The 18,601-nt window shown below is 35.7% G+C and overlaps 1 protein-coding gene across 1 annotated transcript in view; it reads right to left on the reverse strand.

Moving 5' to 3' along the window:
• The window catches only part of EPYC (epiphycan), a 40,214-nt gene extending 29,492 nt beyond the window's left edge, over nt 1-10,722 (reverse strand). Inside the window, exon 1 of the mRNA XM_006889507.1 lies at nt 10,558-10,722. Coding sequence (XP_006889569.1) covers nt 10,558-10,722 — 165 coding nt within the window. The remainder of the gene's footprint in view (nt 1-10,557) is intronic.
• Between the last annotated feature and the right edge of the window lie 7,879 nt (nt 10,723-18,601).

Consider the following 18,601-nt stretch of genomic DNA (forward strand, 5'->3'; position numbering starts at 1 on the left):
TATACATATAGCCATGATTTAGTGCTTGGTAGAAGATTTCTTCAAATTCTGAGTTCACAGATGGCAGACTAAAGAGAATATATGACTTTTTGATCAAAGAATGACCCATATCTGGGTGAAGCTAAACTTGGATTTTTTAAATCTAATATCTTTTCCCTTGTTATTAAAGATGAGAGAAGAATCCATGCCTTTGACTTGTGTTGGAGAAGAGTACAGAATATCCCATGGACTGACAAGAGCAAACAAGGCTTGTTTTGAAGAAAGTGAAACCAATGTGCTCCTTGGAGGCAAGGGGGGTGAAACTTCATCTTACTTTGGGCATGTTGTTAAGAGGGGCCACTTCTTGGAGAAAGACATCATGCTTGGAAAAGTGGAGGGTCAACATAAAGGTGGACTGACACAGCAATTAACTGTAACAATGGACTCCAGAGTTGGTGAGGACGGAACAAGATAAGGAAGGTTTCGGAGCTGTTGTTCACAGGGTCATGACATCAAAAACAAATGCCTTTTTTTAAGATACCATCTAGTCACTACTCTGGTCTGTGGACATACTTAATACAAGTTTTTAGGAGTATAAGTCTTTCTAGAATAACTAATTTAGGGATTTGTGATTGACATATCCCTTAAATCTGACAGGTGTACCCTCCAAGACTTCTCCAAATGCCTTTAGAACAATGATTTATGTTCAAATTATTAGAGTATATGTACTTATCACTTAATGTCAATGTAAAACTCTTCATGGTGTCTATTAGATAGCCTGTCTTGAAATCATTTGAGATGGTGCATAACACTGAGAGCTCTATTGTAATCTTAGGTGCAGAGACATTTAGGGATTGACCTAAATTCTGTGTTATTCTGGTCCTTTAGAACCTGGAGGACAAAATACACTGCCAGAAGTTTATCTAAGAACAATCGTTCGCATGAGGAGCTGGACTCTTAATGGTATTTCTTTAAAATGGATTGATTTCTTGCTTGAATTGGAAAACTGTTTTATACTTAATGGTTAGATTTGATGGTTTAGAGAGAACATCAACCTGGAATTGGGTGAATCTTCTCTTAGCCTTTTGTTTATTCTCCCTAAAGGAGGAAGAATAACTAGTCTGATTGGTGGGTGGGAGAAGGAACTGAACCTTGCTTGTAGCTAATCTTTTCTTTGTAGAGAAATTACCCATCTGTCTCCCAAGAGTGTGTGCCCTGTTTTGTCCCATTTATGCACTGAATGTACTAGACAGGGTCTGTTCTGAGGCTTGTGGTTGTACAGCTTTGCCTGCAGCTGATGGGAAAACCTATATCTGAACTTCCATAATATCTTATCATTATTTTCAATCTAAGTCTTCTCCTTCAACCTAGGCTTTTATCAGTAATAAAGTCAGCAATTTGAACGCCATTTATCAGGGTTGCATGATTGTTTCTTAATTAATTCTGACTTAAGTAGGGAACAGATGAGGCATATACAGAACCCTCTTAACTCCTGAAATTTACTGTAGAGGACAAAGTTCAATGTAATCTGTACTTACACCTTTCATAATAAATACAATTTTCATTTTAATTGATGCACTTAACTCCTGGCTTTATATTAAGTTCTCGATGTCTCTTTTCTTTACATTCATAATAATTATTATCTCCTAGGTTTACATTCTCTATTTTCCTTTTCTAAAACATAACCATTTTATATATATATATATGCATCTTTGTATATCCATTTTTAATATATTAAAGCAAATGGTTTTAAATGTCATCCAGTAAAGGAGTTTAATGACCATGACTTCTTGTTGTTGTTAGGTACCATCTAGTCGAGTATGACTCATACCAACTCTTTGAATAAAAGATCTGAACCTAGTCCTGTCCTGCACCATCCTCACACTTCCTGACACACAGGAGCCCATTGCAGCGGTCACCATGTCAATCCACCTAGCTGAGGGTCTTCCTCTCCTTTGCTAACTCTCTACCCTTCCCAACATCATGTCCCTCTCCAAGGAACAGCACCTCCTAGCAACATGTTCAAAGTATGTTAGATGAAGCCTCATCATTCTTGCCTCAGAAGAGCCTCTGGCTGCATCCTCTCTAAGGCATATTGTTCATTTTCTTTGCCATCCATAGGGTGTTCACTGCTCTCTTCCAACACCACATCTCAAAGGAATCAATTCTTTTTCTGTCATTTTTATTCATTGTCCAGATCCTGAATGCATAGCTAGTAATAGGAAAGATCATGGCCTGAATGAGACACACCTTAGTCCTCAAACTGACATCATTATTTCTCAGCAACTTAGAAAGGTCTCTAAATGCAGATTTCCCCATTGCAATGTGTCTCCTTGTTTCCTGACTGTTCACACCAAGAGTGTTAATTAAGGATCCAAACAAGATGAAGCTGGTAACAGTTTCAATCTCTTCTCAATCTATCATGACACTGCCTATTGGTCTAGTGGTAAAAATCTTTGTTTTCTTGATATTCAGACCCAGTCCATACTATATGCTGGGCAAATTATCCAAGAAGCCGGACTCTATGAAGAGGAATGTAACATCAGGTTTGGAGGGAGACATCAATAACCTGTGTTATGCAGATGACACAACCTTACTTGCTGAAAGTGAGAGGTATTTGAAGCACTTGTTGCAGAAGATCAAGGAATGCAGCTTTCCATAGGGCAAGTGTCCCAGTATCAAAGAACCATGACTATAAGATAAATATTTCAGGTAGCTTTTATATCCAAGATTGGTGGCAGAGTTTAAGGCAATTTTTCCAAAACATGTGTTTTGTGACTAACCTCAGAAATACCTTTATCGTAATATATAACAGTATATCTAAACTTTACTTCTTTTCATTAAGTAATAAAAGGCACTATCTCTCCTATGTTTAAGTTGTTTCTAAGAGTACTAGCTTAGGGAAGGATAGGTGGGAGTCAGAAGGGGCTGGGTCAGATTTATCCATCACAGTGCTTGACTTTCAAAGAAAGAATGATGAGTAGAGTCATTACTCAACCGGATATAATAGATAAATTAGCTTTTTCATACCAGTTTTATTATCTGTTGGTATTTGAACTCTTCATATGGTGTAGTTAGTGATCTAGTAGTTTCACTGTTAACCCAAATGATGTACCTCTCTGGAAGCTGGACTCCAACAGCAGATCTTGGAAAAAAAGATGGACAATCTCCTCTTGAGCAATTGACAGCCTTAGAAGCCCAGTGGAAGGAAGGCTATGAGTGAGTTCTGACGCCAGGGAAAGGAGCAAGACAGTAGAAAGCTTTAGGTTTCAGGATTAGCATTCATATTGTGGTTCTTTGTTTTCTGATATCTTTGGTGTGAAGGATCTGGCTTGTAATTTGCCTATTCTGCCACCTTGCTGGAAGTCTGTGAACATTTAATTTTATTATAACTCTAAATCCACCTCTGATTGCTAGTGCATAGGCCTGAACAGCTCTGTTAATTGAATGCGTAACGGAATGGTAAAACAACTTACCTTTTCTGAATATTTACCATGTGATAGGCTCTAGGTTAAACAGTTAGCTTTTTAATTTTTTTCTTTGTGGGTTGTTGTTTGGTTGTGTTTGTTTTTTTAAATAAACTCATACAATGAATTTTCTACACAGGAAACCAAGGCCCAGTGGACTTGAATGACTCCTTTGTGATCATGCGTTAGTGTGGCAGTCCTGGAATTCACGTCTACTGAGTCTGACACCAGAGCTTGTGTTGCTTGTGTTGCTTAGTACGGTGACAAACTGACTACCAGGAATGAAATAAGCAACACAGCAATCCATGCTTCCTCCAATCATTCTTTATAGAGTGTGAATTAATTGCTTAGGCACCTGGATAAAGGCAGGCTGAGAAGCAAAGGGGCTTCTCAAAATATTCTCTTGGTAGGAATCCCCAAGAGCCTTGTCAGCCCTGACCAGCAACCTTACACCTTCAGCAGATAACACATAAATTACAGGTTTGTCATCTTTCTTTCTTGTTAATTTGAAATCCAGGCTGTTTCTTGGTTTTATACTCAACACAGACTAAGGCTTTATTAAACAAAATTGAATTTTAAACTACTCTTCTCTCCAAATTTCCTACACAGTAGAAAATTGAACTTATTTTGTCATCACCAGAATGTCAACTGTTGGCTTCCAAAAGGCTAAAAAAACCTGAGCATGTCAACCTGTGTTATTAAAGATGTATTCTTATGAGTTTCACATACTAGCAATTAAGTATGTGAGAACAATGACTGGATTTTTGCTTTAAACATGAGCCTAGGGCTCCGATTTATTGACGTGATTGTAATAATTCTCAAAAAGAATGTGACCATGAACATCTAGTAATGAAAACTCTATCTTATTTTCCGTTTGATCTAGAAAATTTATGGGGGAAAAATGTATTTGGCAAATGTTACTCAACCCCATATTTCTGCCAATTCAACCTTCATTACAAAAATATCGTCTTACCTCTCCCTTAACTACTTTGACAGCTAAGAGAGATGGCTAGATAGTGTGTTAATTGCAATCACTTGAAAATGGTTTTTCCTTACTTCTAATAATCAAATTACTTCATTTGAGAGAAAAGAAACCTCAGTATTGAATGTTGATAAAAAAAGAGTAAAGATTAAAGGAGCAGAAAAATAATGGAAAATTTGTCAAAGTTTCACTACTTTGGCATTATAATATTACTATGACCTGGTTAAAATTTTACTTGAAAAAAAAAACCTGTGGGTTGAGTAATTTTGGAAGAAATTAAGGCTCTCTGTTGTTGTTCTTAAATGGGCATAATAATATATTTTAGAAAGGATAATTGTAAGAATTATATTTGGTATTTCATACTAATGTATGCAAACCAGTAATTCACTGGTAAAGACCATAGGTATCATGTTTCCCCTATGTAATTAAACAATATAATTGTATGGTTTTCATTTCATTTCAAAATGCTTTTAAATAATTTAAAATAAAAATCAACTGATTTAAAAGTTTTTTAAAAAGAACATACGGAAAGTCCATTAACCAACCATATTAGGAGCTCACCTGCAAAATTCTTCCCTTTCTTCTTGTAGAATATCTTTGATGAAGAAGAAGTTTAGCTGTTTTTTTCCTCCATATTCTGAAAAGACTATTCAGGCTGACCAAGTGAAAGTCTTTTTATAATAAAAGATGTTTCATATGCAAACCATAGGGTTGACATGTATAAATTGGTAAGATGAGATCTATTTCCAAGTATAAAGATATCTTTATATGCTTTGTCCATTGTTACCCTCTCTCGTGGGCTAGGGAGTAAAGAAGCACTGCACCCCAACACAATTAGTTCAAATCCACCAACTAGTGCATTGGAAAAAGATGGGAAATTTCTTTCCCTTCAATTTACAGCCTCTGAAAACCTTTGAGTGTCAGCTGGGAGTTGATTCTGACTTCACAGCATATAGCAAATAACAAAAACATATATTACTAGTTTAAACACTTTTGTTCAGAAAAGATAGAGAATGTTTAGTGTTAGAAAAGGTCAATATCGATTATATTTAGAAAGTATAATGATAAGCTCTTTTTATATTGTTGTTGTTGTTGTTGTTAAGTGCCGTCAAATCACCTGCGACTCAGCGACCCTATGTACAACAGCCCTAAACTCTGCTCTGTCTTGTGCCAATCTCACCGTCTCCGACACATCATTATTCAAAGTAGATTTTTATTTTCATCAATAGCTCAGGATCAGTTAGAACTGGCTTCAGTAACTTCTCGGGTTAAGGCTTTCATTGTATATTCTGAAGTTGTTCTGAATAGCACTCAATTAGCATCATGACATGGGAAATGAAATGATTTATCAGTTGTTAATGGACACAATTGCTTTCATTGAGCCCTTTCTTTACTCCTAAAACTCTGTCAATTTTAACTTTCATTTATTTGATAAACCTGATAGCCTTTTCATCACTAAATACTTTATCTCCTGAGTTAACTTATTTCAGTGGCAATTTTCCTCATGAAGATGACTGCAAACAAGTTAATGCCTCACTTTCTCTCTATGAAGCAGAAAAAATTGCTGTCCACTTTAAGGTAAAATGAGGATTGCTAATAAAAAACTCCTAATTTAACTGCTATAGATTCTTTGTGACTCAATTTCACCCCTTCTCAAGGCTGTAAATTTTTGTGGGAGGACACTGCTAATTTTTCTCCAGAGAAGCAGCTATTATATTCAAATTCCTGAATTTTCCATTAGCAGTATGACATATAAGGGACTATGCCACCAAAGCTCCTTAATAGCAAGGAAAATGTCACTAATGAAATATCCTATTAACTTATGGATACTATTTTATTAACAGTTTGTTGTTGATATTATTTATAATTGCCTTCCCATCTCATTCCAGAGAAGACATGAGACCATTTGAAAACCATATAAGATAATAATACTTCAAATTATATAAAGAGTTTAGAATTATAAGAAAGTAAAGATGGAGAAAAGTAAATATGAAACTAGACACCCAGGACAAATGGACAAAAATTAAGCTCAAGGTTTTCAAAGTGAAAAGGCAAAATAACAAACACAGTTCTAGGATATCAACCTTCAAAGAACTCATTGTTGTCCAGTGGAGATCAGCCCTCTAAAGGGAAATGTTTCCAGTGAAAACAACCCTCTAATGAGTTTTAGGGAGGCTGTAAACAGAAAGAGTTTGCCCATCTCTTTCCTTGGAGCCTCAGTTTTATAGAAAGTACCAGAAAGGCACAACCTTTTGGTTAGCAAGACAACTCTATGAATACTAAAGAACAGGAAATCACGTTCTTAGAAATTGAAACTCATTCTTATACTGAATCCTGTTGTTGTCGTTAGCTGCCTTCAAGTTGAGCAGACTCATAGAGGCCCTGTGAACAAACAATCTGAACCCTGTTCTATCCTGCGCCATCCACTCACTTCCTGACACACAAGAGCCCATTGCAGCAGTCACCATGCCAATCCACCTGGTTGAGGGCTTTCTCTCCTTTGCCGACCCTCCACCCTTTCCAGCATCATGTCTTTCTCCAAGGAATAGCCCCTCCTAGCAACATGCCCAAAATATGTGAGGCAAAGCCCCATCATTCTTGCCTCCAAAGAGCACTCTGGCCGCACTCTTTTCAAGACATATATGTTCGTTCTTGGTCGTCCAAGGGATGTTCAGTGCTCTTCTCTAACACCACAGCTCAAAGACAAATTATTTTCCTGTCATCCTTATTCTTTGTCCATCTGAATTCTGAGGGAAGATTTTACTGCTTGTTCTCCCAAAAAGTATATATCATGCCATTGAAAACGTGCATACCACCTCTGCTGTAAAAACCCAGAGGTTCAGAGAACTTTGAATATAGCATTTATTTTCTTTTTTCAGATGTGTATTGATGTCATAGAGGTACCTGGGTAGCATCAATCCTTTGTACTCATCTACTAAACAAATTAACAGTTTGTAGTAAAAATCACTGGTAATCAATAACATAAAGATTATTGCCGAGAAAACCCCTCAGCAGCACAGGTCCACTCTCTAGTACACAGTCACCATGTTTTTGTTGTTGTTGTTGCTACTGTGTACCACATCCTATGTCTAAAAGTTGACCCTCCAGAAGCTTTTCAGAGTCTGGGAATTACACTGGAGGAGATTCCACATCTTTCTCCTGCAGAAAAACTGGTGGATTTGAACCACATGCTTTTGGGTTGGCAATGCAATTCCTTACCACTAAAGATGAGGAGGAATTAACTTGATGGTAATGATTTGTTTCTATTGCCTTTGATTACTAACATAGGCACACTGTAAGTACAATTGTGCAAAAGCCATTATATAGTATTAAAATAATGAAGTAAAGTTTTCTCACTAGCTATCAACCCACACAATCAACCCTTTTGGTAACAGCAGTCAAGAAATCAAAAGACATGTTGCACTGAGGAAATCTGCTGTCAAGGACCTCTCCAAAAAGCTAAAGAGCAAGAATATCAGTTTAAAGATTAAGCCATGCCTGATCCAAGCATTGGTCTTTTTAATTGCTTCCCATGCATCTAAAAGTTGGACAATGAATAAGGATGACAGAAAGATTGATGGTTTTGTACTGTGCTGTTAGAGTACAGAATATTCCATGCATCACCAAAAGAACATACAAATGTCTTGAAGGATGGTGAAACTTCATCTCACAAGGAATCAATTCTTAGAGAGGGACGTCATACTGGGTAAGTGGAACCTCAGCCAAAGAGAAGATCTTCAACAAGATGGATTGACACAGTGATGACTACTACAGTGGAATTGAGCAAGACAGAGATTGTGAGAATGTTACAGGATAGCTCAAGGTTCAGTTCTGTTGTTTATAGGGTCAGTTTGAGTCACAGTCAACTTAATGACACCTAATAAAATGAACAGCCCATTCTGATACCTAGACACAGCCTTCATTCCTATAGCATGATCCTAACTATCTTCAAAGTCAGAAACCATTTTCCTTATATTTACTTTCTCGCATATTTCAATGGAATCATTGACTTTAAGATCCTTGTGAAAAGGGCTCATGAGATTAGGTTATTCACACTGAGAGACTTTTCGTGTGTTAAAGTAAAATGTTCCATATAATGTCTCCTTATCCCAAGTACAATATTCCACCAAATAAATGCTTTAGAAAACTGTACAAGGTGATAATTGACCAGATGGGTCTATTAACGGATGTCTTAGAATTCTACTGACCACACATGTCAATTACTTTAAGGATAGATCAGACAATGACTAAATTTATAACTTGTAAGGAACAAAATTACATGTAATTTAGACACATTGTTTAGTTATCCTATAAATTAACAACTTCAGAATCTAAGGAAGGCTTCTCTTTAGATGAGATAAATTTAAAACAAAGCCCTGATTTTGAAACTAAAGGCAAAAAAAGTTTAATCTCATTGTTTACTATAAGTTTAGTTGGCATAAATTGCTGTAATCCTGAAGGCATGTGGTTCAAATCCATCAGCTGCTCCAAGGGAGAAGGATGGGCCTTCTCCTCCCATGTGATTAACTGCCTCTGAAAACCCACTGTGGGTCCGATCTGACCCAATGGTACACAACAACAGCAAAAATGAGGGTGCACTGTTTTTATACTCAATGGCATATAACAGCATGTAGGTGTGTTGTGCCTTTGTGTTAGGACTGACTCATGGCTAACCCTACAGTGAGTTTCAGAGGCAGTAGATCACATAGAAGGAGACTACCCATCTTTCTCAAGTGGAGAAGCAGATCAGTTAGAATGACATGACTTTTTAAGGAAAAGCAGCTCCTTACCACTGGGCCACCAGAGACTAACAGTATATTATTAGCTATGCTGTACATGGACCTTAACTCATGAAAACCCTATACAGAACAGGGTGACTGTTTCATAGGGTTTTCACTTGATGATTTTTTTTTTAGTGGATCTCCAGGATTTTCTTCCTAAGATAGCTTAGCCTGAAATCTCTGATAAAACCTTTTAAACCTCATAGCACTCAAGATTCTACTGGCAGCCTTATTGTGACAACAGTTTCCTTTAATTAAAGATACAAAGGTCACAAATAGAAACATTGGTATTATAAGTTCTCAACAAGATCCTTCTAAACATAATAGAAGTCACACAATGCAATAAATCAAATAGTGAATGTTAATAAAGACTTACAGAATACAGGTACAACTAAAAGTCCAGAGAAAAAAATAATCTCATTTGAGTTTGGAAAATTACTATAAAGAAGACAACTAGGAAGGAGTAGAGACAAAAGAGAGAAAGAGGACATTGAAGTGGAAGAGAGATCCATGGAATGATTTCCAAACACCTGAACCTTTACTTCATAAGGTAACATAAGAAGTCTTGGAAATATTTATTACATTCTTAGAAAAGACATATGTAAGTTCTATAAAAACTAAGTGTCTACTTTGGCCTAAATATTTCATATCACTGGTTTTCAGTAGCAGCTATTCTAAGACGATTTATACTTGAGAGATTACTCAAAATCAAAACATTATGATCCTCTAAAAATAGTGCAATTTTCACTTTGTGTATTTCTATTTGATTATTTTTTGTCAATTTTGTATGTTCATTCCAATATTTCAAACTCTATTTGTTTTCTGATTCAGATAAATTAGTCTGTTTCCTGTAGTTATGCAAAAGCCTAGCATTGAATTATGAATATGTCATTCCATAATTACGGAATGGACTGTAAACTTGCCACTGCTCATATTACTGCTGGGTACTCAGTCCTTTAGCAAAGCACATCCATTATTAGGACATTGTAAAGTCCTAACCATTGTCCTTTCATTGTATTATTTCTATTTAAATATAATTTATTTTAAGCTCTGATCATTCTCTTTGAGAGAAATTTCTTTATTTTTGCATTAATGCTTTTCTAGTTGCCTTTTCCTTCCACTTTTCTCTGTTTTATCTGCTTGATAAGGGGATTGATTCTAAAGAAGTGAAGAAAAGCAGAAGATTTTCCCAATGTTAAACAAACATAGGAGAAAAGGGTAATACTTTATTATTGAAATAGAACAAATTTACAAACAATACACACACACACACATAAAGGACACACCCAAATTGGTTCTCATCCAATGCTTATTATAGAAGTCTTATGAGTGGAATGGAGTCGTTTACCTCAGCTTGATCAATAGGCATGTGTTCATAGCTGTATAAATTATCCAGGTCTTCCAAGGTGGCGTCATAAGCTTCTGAGTCATAGTGGATGGGCTCAAAAGTGGGAGCAGCCAGAACAGCACCAAAGATGACAAGTGTCAGAATAAGTCTTGCTAGAGTTTTCATTTTTCAAACTTTCCTAGTGATAAAATAGAAAATACTTAGCAATTCAATTGAAATTAAGTATTGAATAGCTTGCCTGAAATAGAATTGATAAATCAGTGTCAATACTGAGGTAAGCGAGTTGGTAGCTTCCTTTACTTGGATAGTTTATGAACATATACATTAAATTTTATGGTTTCTCTCTGGTGGTCTACTAGTAAGAAGCTGCACTACAATCCCAATGGCACACTGTTCAAACCTACCACTTGTTCCCAGGGAGAAGGATGGAAAGTCTCTTCCAGTTTGATTTACTGTCTTTGTAAACCTGCTGGAGGGTTAGCTATGTGTCAGTTCTGACTTGATGGAACACAATACCATCAACAAGATTGTTGATACCTGATGCTCAGATTTATTCACAGAGTTCTCACTATTTTAATAAAGGAGATATTTTATAAAGAACATTGGAAAGAATGGAATGCACGTAGATTAAGATATTCTTACACATAGTAGACTGCATATGAGCTAATATTTTTACTCTTTAATAAGAATTAATAATTTCTAATTTGGGCATGTTGGAAGAAGGGACCAGTCCTTGGAGAGGGACATCATGCTTGGAAGGGTAGAGGGACAGCTCAAGAGATCAAGAGAGGAGGATCATCGATGAAATGGATTGATTTTAGTAACTGGGATAATGAGGGTAGCTGTGTCAGAAACATGAAATTGGCTCAGGATAGAGCAGGGTTCAGAGTTACTGTATGTAGGGTTGCTATGAGTTGGAGGCAACTCAAAGGCACATAACAACAACCAATTTGCTCTTCTTATCATCTCTAAGAGACGGGGTTTATGGTGATGCAGATGATTACTGCAACTACCATACCATTTTACCTAAAAGCAAACTAAGACAGGGCTAGCTAATGACACAACTGAGAATCATCAATGCTTCTTGTGTCTTCAGGTCAAGAATCCTTTCTAGAACTAAATGTGAAGTATTATTTTTCCTATTCTCTGTTGCCCCAGGAGTGTGTGTGTGTGTGTGTGTGTGTGTGTGTGTGTGTGCGTGTGTGTGTGTGTGTGTGTGTGTATTGCATTAAATAATTTTTAAAAATGTTCCTAACAGAATGGAGTGCACAGAAATGTTTTCCCCTTTAGTTCTTTGTTTTGTTTAAATTCTTAATAGTTATCTAAGGTTAGAACTCACAGCCAAGGAAAACACATTTTAAAAATACTATGGAAATATATATATATTTTAAGAGAAGACTTGCATTCATATGATGTTATAATAACCTTTTATATTTATTTAATAAATAAAATTCTTATTTTACATTATAGCATCATGCTTTTCCAGGTACTCAGTCAAGATATTATCACGTATCACGCCAACTGTTTTAGACTTGTATGTGGTGCTTTGAGTATATCCGGTTTAGAAAAAGAATTTTCCAGTTGAATTTTCAATAATTAAAAAGTTACCAATTGGCCACTTATTCGCTTCCAAATTATTGAAGAACTTCTTTTTTTATTAAATATTTATAATTTTAAATGGTCTTATGCACTGAATACTCTTTTTGCTTTTATTTTTAAAAATAAATTTGGGGTGTGCATTTATGCACACATCTAAAACAGAATATATGATAACGATTACTTCTGAACTTGAATGCACTGGCAGACAAACTGGCCTTTAGTTACTTGAAAGAAAGTCTTTATGAAGCAGGTTTAGGCAGAAGGATATGCAATTCCTCTGAGATTAAGAGGCAGTACAAGGAGCTCATTTTTGTCCCACTTCTATGTATTCTTCAAGTCAGCTTCTTATTTGCACTGGATAAACTAAGCCTCTATTTTACTTACCCTTGCAAAAGCTGCAGCAGAATTTCAGATTTGGAACTGTTCTGGTCAATTACCAGCAAATTCTTAACTTAGTAAAACAGCATAAATTGCAAATCTCCCAGGAACTATTCTTTCAAATTCAAGTGGTTGCTAAGAGCATTATGAGTGGTTACTAACCAAAAATATAAATTAATCATTTTTTGTTGTATATTTCTGGTAACTTTCACTATTCAAAGAAAGTAAGTACTTGCTGATAGTGCCCTTAATTCAAACTCTACATTTGGTTATAAATGTGTATACAACAAAATTTGCATGTAATTTGCATAAATCCTAAAGTTCAATTATAAAAATGGTATTTTTTTATTTTAATGATTTACAGATATTCAATACAATGTCCTTTTTGAAATTTTACATTTTTCTACTTTATTCCTTCTAGTAATAATTTAAAATATATTTTATACAAAACTTAATTGAAGAGTTTAAAAAGACATTCTGAGTGCGTAAGGGCCATTAGTCATCAGAATATTTTTAAACACTTTAAACCTTACCTTTTCTCCCTTTGCATAATATTTCAACCACACACAAAAAAAATCAATAATGCCAGTCAATCCTGGCTAAGGATGTGATCTGCGTCGGTGCACTTGATCCAAAGTGCATATTGGAAACTACTATAATTTTATTGGCATCTGTCATAGATCAACTATGCTGTTTTATGTTATTAATTCTTAAACTAATTCAGGATTTTGAATTTTCCAAGAATAATATAAATATAAACTCAGTAGCAATCTTAAACTAGCTTCATTGATTCAAAGCTCACCAAGAGAGATTAAAGCATGTTGAACTATTTTTTAAAGGTTGTTGTAGTTAAAGAGGAAAAACAAATCCATCTCTAACCCAACAAGAAAGCAAGTATAAAAACTTACCTTTTACCTTTGGCTCTTACTTGGTGCAATGGCACGAACTGACTGAGAACGCAGAGCCAGTGGTATGTGCCCTGACCAATAGATGTGAATTCTGGGTCTGTGGGAGGTGGAATTTATCACACTCAGTTTTCTGTTTGGAAAAGCTAACCTTGAGAAACACTGCTCAGTTCTAAAACCTCAAATCATTTTATAGTCACCCAAACTAAACAGTCAAATCCAATCTACACAGTATATATAAAGCATTTAAAGTTATTTTAAAATAATTTGAACTGTCAGGGTATCACCTTAATGTTTTTTAATGACAAAAGTTGGTTTTAACACATGTCATTTCTAGAAAATTCATCAAATAATAAATAATATTAATGTATGCAATGGTACCACAGGAGAGTTCATATGAGAAATAATTTTCCTGAACCTTGATATCTTAAATTGCTTTCTTTACTTTTCATTACTGTTGAGTTGAAATTTAGTAAATGTTACAAAAGCCTTACCTGTTTAATATTGGGTAGTAAAAAAATCCAAATTATTTGGAGTACTTTGATAGAAGAAAACAAAACAAACATAAAACCTCTCATTAAGCCTTTTACACGAATATTTAAAAAATATTCAGAAATAATGCATAAATATGATATGAGTGTTTTGGAAATAAAGCTTCTTATTTCTCATCTGTTAGAGACAAATAAATTACACCTTTTTTTGTTGTTGTTCTAGAATGCAAGATTTCTTTCAGCCTCTTGATATCTGACACAGTTTGTGGAACTAGGTTTCATTACAACTTTAAAAACAAAATATATCTATTATATTCTAGTTACTTGTTTTTTTATTGCTAAAATCCCAGAGAAAGTCATAAATCTAAGAGTCTAACTCTCACCTGTGCATAAGAAGTCTGTTCTCCACAACCAGATATGAATGGCATTCCATAGAGTTGATCTCAATTGACAACAATCCTAAATGACGGAGAGTAGAAATGCCACTTATCATTTCCTATAAGGTCTCTAGAAGTTGTAACTGACTCAAGGGCACAAAACCAAAGCAGTCTTTAAGGTAACTGATTGTCAAGCCTTTTCTCCTGTGGAGCAGCAGATGGTTTTGAATAACTGACCTTTGGGTTAGTAGCTAGGCATTTTAAGTGTTGAAAGCATGGTTAACCTTTCACAAACTGCTGAAGAAAAGAAAGTCCTTCTCTAGGATTCTCTCATTCTTCTCATTCAATTTTACCTTTCCTCCCCCTTTTTAAGTCTTTTTGGCCATTTATTCAGAGAATTCTCATTTATCACTGCCATTATCCCAAACGGCTTCCAAATGACTTGTTTTCAATATGCATTATGTTTCTTGGAATAAATTCCATTTGTGCAAGAAACACTAATCCTGAGTAAGATAGAAAGTTTACCAAGATCTTTCAAAAGTAGAGAAATCATCTTTTAAAGAGGGGCTTCTTTTTCCTCATTTTAATCTCCCTGTATCACAGAAGCACTTTGGGACCCTGTATCACAGAAGCACTTTGGGACCCTGTATCACAGAAGCACTTTGGGAAGAGGCTGAGATCTGACTTCCCATGCTGGCTCTGTTTTGCAACAATGTCCCACATTGTGTGTTAGATGATTTCCTGTAGTTTTCTTAATCTTCTCAGCACGTCTCTTAAGCAGAGTGGTTATCATTATTCTGAGATGTGAAAAAAGGACTACTCTGTTAACCTGCTTAGCATCTCATGAGAACCCAAAGAGAAAATCAAACTGGATGTGTTATTACAGACCTTAACGAGACATGTCAAAGGAATATGGTATGAAAAAGAGTGGTATCACTTATTATCCGGATTTTATTTGAAGTCATGTTTGGCTGTGACTAGATTTTAGCCCTCCCCCCACCCAAATGCTCTAATATTGTATGTACTACAGCATTAGCACAGTGGCTACAACAATGAATTTAAGTGCAGCAGAGATTGTGACGATTGTAAAGGATAGTCTTTCACTTTATCATATAAGGAGTTGGAGCCAATTAAATGGCACTTAGTAATAGTGACAAAAATGTCATGCTGTTTATTGTGTTTTGCACATTGCTATGATGTTAACCATTATACCACATAATGTTGTTTTTACTATTAGGTACTATTAAGTATGACACACAGTGACCCTGTGAACAACAGGTCTGAACTCTGTCCTATCCAGTGAAATCCTCTTCATCACTGTCATATTTGAGCCCATTGCTACAAATATTACAACAACCCATCTCAGAGTGTCTTCCTTTTTTTCCCTGACCCTCCTTTCCAAGAATAATATCCCTTTGTAAGGAATAGTCTCTCTTAATTAGATGCCCAACGTATGTGAAGGAAGCTCTACCATCTTTGCTTCAAAGGAGCATTCTGGATGCACTTTTTCCAAGACATCTCTGTATAATTTGCCACTATTATTTAATATAAATGTCACAAATGGTAGAGAGTTTTCAGTGGATACTCCAGACTAAAACAGATTGGAAGGAAATCTAGCAGTGATTTACTTCTGAAAATTAGCTAATTAAATCCCATGGATCAAAATGTTGTTGTTGTTGTTGTTAGGTACCTTCAAATGAAGTATGACTCATAATGACCCTATGAATAACAGATCTGAACCCTGTTCCTCTGCAATCCTCACAATCTCTGACTCACTTGGGTCCATTGCCACAGTCACTGTGTCAATCCACCTGTTTGAGGTTCTTTCTCTCTTTTGACACCCCTTTACCTTCCCATGCAGAATAAACTGCCCCTTGTAGTAATGGGATGCTTAAAGTATGTGAGGCAAAGTCTAATCATCTCTGCCTCTAAGGAGCACCCTGGCTGCACCTTATCCAAGACATATCTGTTTGTTCTTTTGAAAGTCCATGGGATAGTCAGTATTCTTTTCCAGTAGTAATCCAATTGTGATGTAATAATGGATCACAATAGAATGGCTAATATAGTCCTGAAGATAAAATCCCTCACTGGAAGATACTATGCTGCAACAGTGAACTCAAACATGTCAATGATCACGAAGATGGTACAGGACTGTAACATTTTGCTCTTTATGGATAAGGTCACCATAAGTCAAAGCTGACTAGGTAGTAACTAATAACAGAATAAAAAATAGATTACTAGTACATCCCTGAAATTGTTAATATTTCTTCTTCCTTTTTCTGTTTAATTCAAGCCAGTGTGTCAGAGTGATGTGATTTAGTCCTTTGCTTTTTGTAAGGTTCTTGGTGAACCTATTGGACTATTCTTAGAAATAGCATTTTCTCAATATCCAATGATGGACTGTTGATGGTGAAAGTATATCCTCCTTAGAGTTCAGGGTGCTATTTCCTGATCTTTTGAAAGGTGCAGTTTGTGACAAAAAACCAAAGCATTGTTCTTTTTTTTTTTCCAAAGCATATTTCTTAGTGTAGACTTGAGAGTAGAAATTGTATGGTTTGGATTGTTCCTTCTTTTGCATAAATAAACCTTCCACTTGTCCTTATGAAAATTAACAACACCTTAAATAATTTCTCTTGATCTTAATTGGATCCTCTCCAATACATTAAAATATATTTTTAGATGTAGTAGCTCAAATTTGTAACCATATCATGAAGGAATTAATTTCCATTGAACAGAAATGAAGGATCTATTACATGTTCCAGACTTTCTCATACCTGGTAAATATCTTCCAGCCTCATGATAATTTTCTTAATAGAGCCCAAACTTGTTTATCAGAAACCCTCAAGGTTCAGTTATCACGACGAGGTATGTTCTCTAATTACTAAGGCTTTTTCCTTTAATCTTCAAAACAGTTTGCAAATCCCTTTGGCTACAACTGCTTATAAAATTAATTGAATAAAAAAAATTTAAAAAAAGAAAATGAATTGAATATCATCCTGATTGCTTAAATAGAATTTTAATTAACAAACAAAAACAATCTTTTAATGGTTCTCTTACCTATGCTTAATAAGAGATCACAATTGAGAGCAGTCATATATTTGACTATGTCCATGATCTAGTGTTTAGCTCATTGCTACCTGCCATATTCCTCAATTGTCCTCCCTTACAACCAAATGACCATATCATAAAGGTTCCAGGAGGGTGTATGCTGTTGTTGTTGTTGTTGTTGTTGTTGTTGAGTACCATCAAGTTAGCACCAACCTGTAGCTGACCCAGTGAATTCTTGGAGGCATTAAATGATAAAGGAGAAGACTGACCATCTTTCTCCCATGAAGCAGCTGGCAGATTAAAACTGTATGATTTTGCATTGGCAGTGCAATTCCATACTATGAAGCCACTACAGTGTTTAACATTAGGAAAAGTATTCTTCAGGGTTGTGTCTTTTCTCCATACATATTCCATCTGTAGACTGATTAAATAATTTGAAAAGTTTGTCTCTATGAAGAAGAATGTGGCATCAAGTTCAGAGGAAGACTCATCAATAGCCTTTGTTATGCAGATAACACAACCTTGCTTGCTGATAGTGAGGAGGCCTTGAAACACTTGTTACCAAAGATAAAAGATTATAGGCTTTATTATGGATTATATCGAAATGTCAAGAAAGCAAAAATTTTCACCACTGCTGCAATGGGCAACATCATGATAGATGGGGGGGAGGGGAATTAAACTGTGTCTTACTTGAATACACAATCAGTATACTTGGTAACAGCACTTGTCATGAGATTAGGAAATGTATTGTACTGGGAAACCCTTCAGTCAGGGATTTCTTCAATTATTGAGGAACAATAATGTTAGATTGAAGACTAATGTATGTCTTGGTCTTTTAAATAACATGCTATGATGGACTGTGAGTAACAATGACAGAAGAATAGTTGAATTGTGGTGTTATAGAAGAGTACAGAATAGCCTGTGAACTGCCAAAAGAACAAACATATATCTTTTGGAGAAGGAGCAGTCAGGGTGCTCCTTGTAGGCAAAGATGATAAAATTTCATCTCACATATTTTGATCATGTAACTGTTGTTGTTGTTGTTATGTGCTGTCGAGTTGCTTGCGAATCATAGCAACCCTATGTACAACAGCCCTAAACTCCGCTCTGTCCTGTGCCAATCGCATTGTCTCTGACACTCCCATCCCAATTATCCCAGTCATGGAATCAATCCACCTCATAGAGGGCCTTCCTCTCCTGCACTGTCCCTCCACCCTCCCAAGCATGATGTCACTCTCTAAAGACC

This window comes from Elephantulus edwardii, unplaced genomic scaffold, assembly GCF_000299155.1.
Source record: "Elephantulus edwardii isolate Elephantulus edwardi_28Jun2011 unplaced genomic scaffold, EleEdw1.0 scaffold00078, whole genome shotgun sequence".
Classification (NCBI taxonomy): domain Eukaryota; kingdom Metazoa; phylum Chordata; class Mammalia; order Macroscelidea; family Macroscelididae; genus Elephantulus; species Elephantulus edwardii.